The sequence below is a fragment of the Podarcis tiliguerta genome, assembly GCF_965153285.1.
Source record: "Podarcis tiliguerta genome assembly, chromosome: 7".
NCBI classification, from domain to species: domain Eukaryota; kingdom Metazoa; phylum Chordata; class Lepidosauria; order Squamata; family Lacertidae; genus Podarcis; species Podarcis tiliguerta.
Window position 1 is genome coordinate 65,010,623 of NC_139540.1, and position 11,156 is coordinate 65,021,778.

Sequence of the window (11,156 nt, forward strand, 5' to 3'; positions counted from 1 at the left end):
CAGAACAATTCCTAAAAATCATTTATCAGTTCAGTTTCTAAAAATTAGCAATGGGTTTCCATCACCAGAAGCATGTACCCCCCCCCAAAAAAAAAACCCACAGTCCACAGTGTTTAAAAGAAAACTATTGCTAAGATTTTCTGGAAGGATGTTTGTAGTAAACGAGGGGTCAGCAACCTTTTCCAGCTGTGGGCTGGTCCACTGTCCTTCAGACCATGTGGTGGGCCAGACTATATTTTGGAGGGGGGGAAATGAACAAATTCCTATGTCCCACAAATAACCCAGAGATGCATTATAAATAAAAACACACATTCTGTTCATATAAAAACACACTGATTCCCGAACTGCCCACGGGCCGGATTGAGAAGGCGATTGGGCCGCATCCGGCCCCTGGGCCTTAGGTTGCCTACCCCTGTAGTAAACAGTCTCAGAAAGCAGAACACAAACCCCTGCCCATCCCCCACACTGAGCAGCTTCCTCCATGGTGCTTTGCTTGGGATTTACACAGTTCTCTGTTCAAGTAGCTGTTCAAGAGTTAAACTCCCTGGTGATTTCAACCTCACCCGATTCTGCAGGAACACAAGCCTTGCTCTGCTCCTGGGTTTTTCCCACACTAAGAAAGGCACCACCATTTTCTCAATGTCAGCATAATTTCTTTTCCATTGCAAATTCATCAGGAACCTGATGTTAGTATTTTCATTCTCCATTGCTGTTGGACCTCGTGATCCACTGTTTACAGTCCTTAGTGATAGGAGTGTGGGAATGGAACTAGACACTGTACGTCCGTCCTATGTGCTTTTGTACTTTCTCTTTGCTCGCTGCTTTGGGACAGAGCAGACGTGTGAAGCTGTAGCACCCTGCTTGTGGTTAACGCTTAGCTGGAATGAAATATTCAACGCAGCAATAGAGAAATTAAAATAATAATTTATTTGTCAGACAAATAAATGACTGGTACAGTGGTATATGGTTACCAAAAGCTCTGCACACTCCAGCCCTGGTGGCCAGCACTTATATTTCCTCAGCCCAGCCTCCTTACTCCTCCCTTGGCTGCCTCTGTCCAATCAGCCTGGTTGAAATTCCTATTGGCTGTCTGCTAGAACCAATCATAAAAGATACACCCATTTCCTATTACCTTTTATGGGAGACAAAGAGCTATATTTCTTTCCATCATATATCTTACATTTGCCTCGACAAGGCACCTTAATTACCAGATCACCCTTTGCCCTTTTGCCCTTCTGGCCTTCTGCCCTTCTGGCAACAGGGGCAAATGGCTAAAACAGATGGCTCATGGTTTTAAATTTTGTCATAAACAGAGATCTTGAGTTCACCTTCTCACACACCATCAATGAAATAAGAATCTAACATAAGAATCTAACATTTCTTACTTTCTAAATCCTTTGTATACTTACATTAAAGTCAATATATTTCATATATAACATAGATTTTTAGAAGAGAAGAACTTAGTAAAAACAGTTTCAAAAGCAACCCCTTCAATTTACACCCGCCTTCCCCAGCCAGGTGCTGTTTCTATTAGCTCTTTGCTCTTTAACCTTAGGAAAATGTGGCTGATGGGAGGCCCAGGATAAACTATTTACCAACTCTTAATTAGTGTTTTTGCAGCTTGATTGTATTCTATAATTTGTATGACCTTTGCTCCCAGCCTGTAATTTCCCTTCTATAACTTTGAGAAACTTGCCTCCAGCTGGTGTTATAAATCTATGGGGCCCTTGTGCAGGAAAACAAAACAACTGCCAAAGCACTCACCCAGCTGGTTTCTGCCTGGCCTGAAACAAGCATTTGCAAATATATTTCTAAGCTTATTTTAAGATATAGATCTTGATCAGATGCCTCAAAGCTGCTGCTCACAATAGCCATGTTTGTTGTTTTGATTTGTACATAAAGGAAGCTTTCGCGATGCCAATGCCTTCACAGCCTCGCTTCTTGCTGTTACTCTGCTGATGCATTCGCGTGCCCACAGCTCCGCCGGAGGTGGGTCGCTGGACACCTGTGTGAGCTCCCAGACCGGGCCGTGGCCAAAGGGGCTGGCACATTCACCTGCTGCTCCTCTGGCTTTTCCTGGCCACACAGGAAACCGCCGCCTTTCTCACAGGCACTAGCTTCCCCCCTTTCCCTGTTTCCTTCAGAAATGAGGCACAGTGGAGATTTTATTATATATGCCTTTATTTACAACACACACACACACACACACACACACACACACACTTATATATGCAAAGAGAAAGAAAGAGAGCACATAGTTTTGGTTTAAAAAAAATTAGGTGCCCATACTAATCTTTTGATAAAATTGCCACGTGTACCAGAAATGGCTATCATGGGAAACAAAGACAAAGTGATGGTACTCCTTACCAGTGAGCACTAGCACTAAAAGTCACTCACTCTATACTTGTTGTTATTATTAAATACAATAGCCACATGATTTAAAAGCAGACGGGAACATCCAGTTCTTTTAAGCTCACTTTAGAAACAGTGGTCCCCTGTGATCCCCTGCTCTTGTTTTCACTCTGTGGCAGTGGCAGGGGTGGGGATGTGGGAGCACAGGAAGCTGACTGGGTGGCTGGAAGCTGCTATTTACATTTCCCACAATGCCCAGCCTGCCATGGAAAGCTTACGTTACATAATGAAGTTTTCTTGCCTAGCAACTTGCTCTCTTAAACAACAACTGGAGAAGAACAAGACATTTCTGGCTCCCATCTAGACATGAATAGCTCCATTGCCACCTAGTGACCAAACCATACAATGACACTGTCCAAACATTGTAGGAAGTAAAATGGCAGCTGACTTAGAGTTGCCATACATCGAGAATTTCCTGGAAATATCCGGACTACTACAGCTGCAAGCAGTGTCTAGTAACCAAACAATTTAACCCCTGTGTTGCAAACAATAGTCAGTAACATCCAAGGCAACATAATGACCAAATACAAGGATACAATATCAATATACACTCTTTATATAATATGAAATATATGAAATCACATAAACAGAAAACTTATGAATGAACTTTCTTAGAGGAGGGTAATGCTACAAGTTTTGGGTGCCAGGGTTTCTGGGGGGAAGGCACCACTAATTTATAGGGTTAGTAAATGTTAGAAGAAGAAAAAATGCTTGGGTGACAAATGTTAGATTTGGCAGTGTTAAAATGCAGGCAGTATCAGTTTCCTGCTCAGGAATCACCTGGAGAGAAGAGCCATCATGTAGTATAAAAGAAAGCAATAAGTAATTAGCGAAGCAGTTACTCTGGGCTGGACAGCAGAGGAGTGTGAGCCTCTTCTCCCATCAGGGAATGGTGAACAGAGGCAAACGCCCGGCCCAGAGCTTCAGGTTTGGATGGCGTAGGCTGGGGCTGTTGAATATAGTAATTTAATTCACTGAAATTGTAAACGCTTGTATGCATTATTATGTGTTTAAATTTGAATGATTGGTATGTGAATTCTAGAGAGATTTCTGGTAGTTCGCATGTGATTGGCTAACGCTGGTTCACATGGGGGGTATCCAGTGAAGGAGAGACTCCACTTTAGAATCCACTGTGAACACTGCTAAGTTGAATCGAGTGTTGGAGTGCTTCTTCTATGCTTGAAAGAAAGAGAGCAATGCTGCAGGAGAAGATAAAAGTGGACCTCTCTCATAGGCACTGCAACGCATGGCCTAACTGAGATACAGAAGGCTAAAAGGGCTGAGCTCTGAAAAGAGAGGAAAAATACAGTTGTTTGGAATAAAAGACTGTAAGCCCATGCTTGGATAAGCATGTGACTCTAAATATTATGTTTCCATAATAGTTTCTGCAAGTAAATTTTTTGAATGTTAAAGTCTGGGTATTGGTTTAATTTCCAAAGAAGAGTGTCAGTCACATGTATATAATTTGAGCTTCTTAGCTGTGTTTTCACTACAGGGGAGAGATCCATGGAGCCTGTTAGCAGCGAGAGGGAGAAGTGGGGGGCCAGAACACTGTGAGCTGAGGGTGACAGGCTGGAACAAAGGGACTGAGATGGCACAGTGGATTTCTCTGCCTTTAGACCAAATCCTGCTGCACCTATGAAAGGAGCAAAGGACCTTCTCCATTGTTAGATCCTCCAAGAAGCTCTCCAGCACCCTCCTGGCCCAGAGCCACCAGACAGTGCAGAGAGCACAAGAATGAGCTGCTGGAATATCTAGAGCACAACACACTTACCAATCTCTTGGTTGCTGGGGCCTTTCAAAGTCGCTGCCAGTCTGCCTTTTGAAGCTTCAGAACCAGCAGAGTGTAATGCTGGAATTCCCTCCACAGTAAACCAAGGTTATATATATGTGTGTAAATAAAACCATATTGACACTACAGTCTCCGCTGTGCCTCATTTCTGAAGCAAATGCAAACCGTGGGTAAGCGCCTGAACCCCTGAGATCTCGCACTGCTATGGCGATAGGGAGAACATGTAGCATTAAGGGCTGGGCTGGGGAGAGTCTGGTGGTTTAGATTCAGAGGCACAGGGGTCTGCATTTGGTCCCGAAAAGTTCCCTGCGCCTGATCCAGTGTATCAGGAAGTCAAACCCTGCCCCACTTGTTTAAACTCTTCCAGAGGCAATGGCTAGCTTCCAGACATCTTTCTTTCCTTCAGAGGCATTCTTAGGAAAGGAAAGGAAAAGTCTGGGGCAATTGGAGCTGCCTGTCTGTATTTCTGTGGGAAGTTGTCCTCCCAGGAAATGAATATTTTGTTGCATTATGTGGGGTCAAATACGCAGTTTGGCATTTGGGTTTCAGACTCAACCTCTACCTTATTCTATGTTTAGGGAAAAGTTACTGATTTCTGTGCCACCACCTCCAAATACCACTCATCTTGTGATGTTGTGCACACCAATTCTTCAATTTTTGAAATGCGAAAGAGGGGATCCTTATCTTATGGGTTGACTTTAGTCATAAAAATTGTTGTCTGGGTGCCTGGGGAAGATTTGTCATCGCAATCCTTGGGAACTCGTACTCTACAATATATCTCACAGGAGTGAAAACTGCAAAACAAGTTTTATTAAATGCTTTGTTTATTCAGATATTGTGCAGCTTCAGTACAATAGATGCAAGAAGGTTTCATAAGTTTCAAAGAAAGCTATAATCTCACAAGCAACGTGGAAAGATTTTCATTTCAAAGAGCCAGACTGCAGTTTCCTGTTTCATAGTGTGGTCCAATACATGTCTACTCAGAAGTCCCACTGAATTCAGCAGGGCTTACTTCCAAGTAAGTAGATCTAGGATGGCATCCTCATGCTGCTGACTTCAGGCAAGATAATTCAGTAGAAGGCATACAATTTTGCCTTAGTTAGTTAGGCAGATTTGAATCAGGAATGAACAAGACAACTTTCATCAAGAAGCAGATTCCAGAATAGTGACATTTTCCTGACTTCAGTCTCCACCCAGGTGTTCCATTTAGAAAAATTTAGTTGTGACCCAAAGAAGTGTAGCTTCTTCCATTGCAGTGCTATAGTGCAGAGAAAAATGCACTTACCGAATATTGTCATTTATCAAACATCTTATTGAAAAGATGTAAAATGACAGGAGAAGGCAGGTAGAGCAACAATCCTATAAAACATTGTTGTCATACCATGAAAATTAGGCCCACCACCCAATGAAAGTTCTCTTTGCCCAAAGCTATGCAAAGGTTGGCCTTGCTGAATAAAGAGGAGAGGGGAAAACAATATTCTTCTATAAAAGATTTTCCGTATCCATTTTCCATTGATTTTGTTGCATGAACTCTTCCTTTATTCTGGCTTAGCAAATCTACCAAGAGCAATGATGCTCTGGGTGCAATTGTGCCGGACGAAATAGAGGAAAGGACGGTCAGCCCGAATCTCCACAGGTTCCCGACGTGGACGCCTATCCTTGGGGCAAGGGACTGGCTCTGGTTCTTCATCACCTTCCTCATCAATCTCGATAGCAGCATCATGGACCAGCTGAGTCAGAGCCACGCCTTCTGTTGTGGTTGCTCCAGAGAAATCGGCCTTTTCGTGGTCAGTCAGATCCGGCAGATTCAGGTATTCATTGGCTTCAATGCTCTTCTCTGCGCTGAACTTGGGAATGGCCAAATCCACCTCAATGGCCTTCAGATGACAGGACAGGTCAAGCAGATGCTCATGGCTAAGTCCATCTTCCAGCTAGAGGAACACAAAGAAGTTCCAGTGATATCATTCCAATCCCAGATTGAATCAAAACAAGGGTGAATACAATAGGAAAAATATATCAACAGACTTTTTCCACACCAGTATTATTGAAATCGAGGGCCAGAGATGGATAAGGTGAATAAGGCCAATGACAGTATCATAGGAATGGAAAGACCATTTACCTGTTCAAGAGCTTCTGCACTGCAGTCTACTGGCAGCAGTAGAACGAAGGTCAGTTCATTGTTCTTGTAGGGGATCTCAACAACTTGGACTTGAACATCACATAGGTCAATTGTCCCTGCATTGTAGACACCCTTCCTGTGCATCAGCTGCACACTGTGGCATTCCTTCTGTGAAGAAAAGGAAAAAAGGAAATATTTCTTTCTTTCTTTGAGATCATGAGATTTGGCATTGCAAAACCAAAAAACACCTCCCAGAGAAAAAGAAAAGGGAGAGATCAGATTCTTCTAAATCCTACTAAATTTAGTCATCTTCATGCCTAACTAAAATCAGTTGGACTGGTATCAAGTGGCCAAGTTAAACCCCATTGTTAGCAATGGGGCTTTAGGACAGCTAACTCTAGTTTTGGGCCATCATCTTCAGCTAAAAGGGGTGACAACTGTCCAGCATTGCAGAGCCCTCCTTGCACCAAGTGTTGCAAGCGACCTCCATCAAGACCTTATGGGGGCAACTCAACTCCAACACTAAACATGTAGTCTGGAAGTTACAAGGTACATTGTCTCTGCACAAAAAAACAAGGAATCTAGGAATATGTTTCTAACTCACCTCATCTGCATGGTGTGGGTAAAAGGGAGCTTCTTCTGTGAGCTCTTTGTCAAATTTCACTTCCCATTGTCCTTTGAAGAAGAGAGCATTCACCAGCAGGAGCTGAACAAGGCAATCAAAGCTGTCCTTGGGGAGAAGGTCCTTGATCTTACCTGGCAAAGAAATTGTTACAATGGGTTTTTTGGGAATGGGGGCGGGTTTTAACTAGTCTACTGCATTCCTCCAAATAAAACGTGAGCATACAATTTGTAGTTCACGGTTGATGGAGAATAAATGGAACAGCTTGAATAAAGTACTTAATTATACCCTAAGTAGTCCTTTGCAACAGAATGGGAGCGTTTAACCGTTTTTATAAGCAAATAAAATATTATGGGCACCAGTTTATTACAACAAATCAATCCTACCTTTCCTCATGCTTGAAGGAAAGCAGAGGTCACAGTGGGCTCTTAGCTTATTCTTGGAGAGTAAGAAAGATTTAACTGGTTTTTTGAACCAGCATCAGAAGAACAAAGACCAGAGATCTCCCTATCATGAAAGTTATGTCAGGAAGAGGTCATGAGTGCATTCTGTGGTCTTACCATGTGTACGGGTTTCAACCCAAAGGTTGATGAGTCTCCTCACTTCTTCGGGGGCATTATGGAAATCAACACCATCCACTTCAGTCAAGTACAGTTTCAGAGCACAGAAAACGAATTTCTGAACAGAACAAGAAGACGTTGGATCCATGTATCAGTAAATATATAACAAAACAGAAAATGTCCAGAGTATTCTCTCACATTTGAGTACTGCCTAATGCCCTTAAAGATTCAGTGCCTCTTTATAGTTTCAGAACACTAAATTTTGCAGGTGGAGACTTTCATAGAGCAGATAATCATTACCATAGTAGATCTCTCTGGTTACCTGGGAATGAGGCACAAGTTTGACAGACACCAGTAGATGATGAACCCATTTATGGTAGAATACAGTCAATTGCAGGTTGCAATGTGCACTTGGTTCTCACAGTACAGTGGAGCACCCATAGGGGCCAAAATTAGAGTTACCTGGATGAAGGCAATGTCCTTGTTTCCATAGAGCTTGTTGGCAAAGCTCAGGGTATAGTTGGCGCTGGGCTCATTAAGAGTTGCAAGGATTTTGCTGAATGCCGTATGGATTCCTTCAGGCTTCTCACACTCATAGCAAGGAACATCCTAAGGATTCAAAAAGAAGGAGCTTAATTCTCACAACACCTGGCTACTTATCTTCTTAAGGGTATATCTTGTGAGAAAGAAAACTTACAAACTTATCTTAAGCAACAAAGCTTGCTTGAAAGTCGACCTCAGGTATGCCTACTTTGAAGTAAACATTTATCACATCTGAATCCCTCCAGGCAGCCCAGCTCATCTTTCTTGTGATTTACTCAATTTTATGCTCACGGCAATGTTAGATGGGGGTTGATGGTGGCTGACTCAACATCACCCAGTGAACTTCACATCTAAGCAAGAATTTAGCGGTTTCATTCCTACTTTCCTGTGGATTTTATCACAAGTTGTGTGGTATCATGTAGAATACTTAGAGATAACCCCCTAAATGTCTATTTGTGCGTGTGTGATTATTATTATTATTTTGATGACACTCTCCAGATGTTTCACAACTTACGCGTCTAGGACAACGTGGCTCGGGCTCGGGCTCGGGGCAAGGAGCTGGGCGGTGAATGACTCGTCTCTTGTCACAAGGTTTAGGTTCAGGACGGGGTCTCGGTTTGGCACCATCAGCACCTTGGGTCTGCAATGAAGTTATAAATTGTCTGCATCCATAGGTAGTTCAGTCCCAGCCCATTTACAATAAAGGAATAAGAAATGTTGGCATGAAACCAAATTAGTTTTTCAAACTTCAGCCAATCCTTGTTCTGATGTTGCACTGACATCAGACACAGATATTCATGCTCTAATCCTCCTTTATCTCAAGGAGTGGCGTAAACTTCACATCCAAATATTTTGTTGCAAATATATTTACGAAAATGACATTTGCACTTTTAAGAGCTGATTCAGTGCTCAAGGCCCCTTTTTCTTCCTTTAGAGATGTTTTTGCCCAACAGGCATGGATTTGATGTTGCGATAACAGGAGATAATACTAACATGCAAGCTGGGTTCTATGGGCAGGGGAGGAATACACCTTTATCCAAGCGTTCTTCTACATACCCTTCTTAGTCTGGTTGTTGACTGTCCCAGGCTCCTGCTTCTGGGTTTGTCACCCTCTTTCACTTCATCCCAATGCAGGACCTTGAATGAAATTGGAACATTGCTTCAGTTGCACAGGCAATATTATAACAGCAACACTTATTATCTTGATATGTATAATAGGGATGATTCACATGACTCTTAGATCATATGTGACATTGGCAGGATGGATATCTTCCTGCATACTAATCTTTGAAGTTATTCAACATATTTGGCATATTATATCTGAATCATGCTAAATTAATGATCCAAACTTATATACAAACTTCAGGCAATCTATGGTTCTGCCTTGAGCTAATAGCAAGAAATCACATATAGGATGAGAACTGAAGGAATTAAATCTTAAATTTAGTTCTCCATGTTTTGCAATAGTTGCTATTTAATTTTTATTTCTTATTTTTTTAAAAAAAGATCCATATGAAGATTCACAAGCATTTTAGTCTGAAATTCTCCTAATAAACCCATTTTTAGATGCTTTTTCTTTTACTAATGTACACATTTTTGCAAGCAATTTCCCCAATATAATGCATGTGTTATGCTACTTTCACTAATATCTTCATTTTTATGCATTTTTATTTCCCCCTAATATATGAATTCTTGTAAACATTATTTTTACAAAACAAGTACAGGTAAGTACAAATCTATTAAAAAAGAGTTGTTTTTGGCTCATACATTGTTTTGAAAACTACAGATTTGGAAGATTCCATTTGGAAGATTTCCATTCCATTCAACCAAATTTCTCCTCCATGCCTAGTGATGCAATATTCTTTGATCTCTGCACATTTATGGGATTTTGTGCAGAGACGTTGAATGGATCAAGCCACAGTGAGGTCATTCTTTTTCTCAACTTGTATCAAATATGACCAGTGATGGAAAGGTATCTGCTAATGATGAGCCCAGTTTGAAGGCTGCATCTCTACTGCTTGATTAGACCCACCTTCTCAATCTGAGCTGCTTGCTCACAACCAGATGCATAAGCGAGGAGGCCCAGGCCGGCGGTGAGGTTCACAGGGGAGAACACGAGGTTGTCGCATGGGTGTTCAGTGGTCAACACTTTGAAGACGTTGGCAGCAAATTTAGCATTGGCTTCAGGCAGGGTGGTCATGATGGAATTCAAAAGCTCTGAGGGAAGACCAAAACAGCTCATCATTTCAGGATCCTTCAGAATACAGATATACTTGTTCCTACTTCTGCACTGCAATACATTCTATCACCAAACCCACAGTTTTGAAGAACTGCCCATGATAAAAGAACTGCTGTAAAGATGCACATCACCCAACAGAAGGCTGCATGGAGGCTTGAAAGGAGAGCTGCTTACCTTGGCTTCAGCTGTGATGATAGGAGTCTGGCAGGTGAGTGTGATGCTCTCCTCCTGTGAGACGCTGGTATTTATACTGATCATCTCACACCCCCACAACCATTAAACTACTTTGTATTTTCTGAATCTGCAAAAAATTAGACTAATTCAAATTTACATAATGAAACCAGTACGATGCAAAAACTGGACATTTCTAATGATCAAAGGTAATTATCTTGGATTGCCACATATACTCCCTATATGACTTTGCTTAATTATGTATACTTCATCTACTGCAATGTGCAGGCACAATGTGACACACCCTGTCAGCATCGATGTATTGTCAGCGTGTCCCAAAGCACTCCAAATATCCCCTTGAAACTGTCCCTTAAAACCAAGTTTCCCCCCAAGAGACTCCATTGAAAGAATGTGTGTCCCAAAGGCAGGAAATGCAGAGGGTTCCTTTCTTATTCCCCACACCACCCTCCATGGGCTTTGGAAAAAATGTGTAAGAAATTGAAAATGACACAGCAGGACTGTGGGTACGAATTAACCACTGGAGGAAATGGTGAGGATCGCTCGATTAGATGTTTTAAAAAATAGATTGGGCATATTCGTGGGAAATGTTTCTATCCGTCAAAATGGCTCAATGAAATGTCCGAGTCCAAAGGCACTATAGTGCCAAATACACTATAGTGCCGTGAGTGGCAGAGGAG

General features: G+C 42.0%; 1 protein-coding gene across 1 annotated transcript; it reads right to left on the minus strand.

The window, feature by feature from the left end:
- Window positions 1–5,010: 5,010 nt before the first annotated feature.
- LOC310681565 (serpin B3-like) lies at window positions 5,011–10,511 on the minus strand. Its single transcript, XM_083449548.1, has 9 exons — window positions 10,462–10,511; window positions 10,081–10,265; window positions 9,105–9,185; window positions 8,563–8,688; window positions 7,968–8,114; window positions 7,506–7,623; window positions 6,928–7,079; window positions 6,324–6,491; window positions 5,011–6,135 (listed from the first exon to the last, which is right to left on the minus strand). Exons 2-9 carry the CDS (start codon window positions 10,246–10,248, stop codon window positions 5,743–5,745), a joined length of 1,353 nt encoding a protein of 450 aa, XP_083305674.1. The 5' UTR covers window positions 10,249–10,265; window positions 10,462–10,511; the 3' UTR covers window positions 5,011–5,742.
- Between the last annotated feature and the right edge of the window lie 645 nt (window positions 10,512–11,156).

What these genes read in the sequence shown, in the direction of transcription:
- LOC310681565 (XM_083449548.1), bottom strand. Translation starts at nt 10,248, where the DNA reads ATGACCACCCTGCCTGAAGCCAATGCTAAATTTGCTGCCAACGTCTTC. An exon ending in CAACAACCAGACTAAGAAGG is followed by an intron (nt 8,689 to 9,104) that starts GTATGTAGAAGA and finishes ACTTCATTGCAG; the next exon opens with ACCCAAGGTGCTGATGGTGC. An exon ending in AGGACATTGCCTTCATCCAG is followed by an intron (nt 7,624 to 7,967) that starts GTAACTCTAATT and finishes TGTTCTGTTCAG; the next exon opens with AAATTCGTTTTCTGTGCTCT.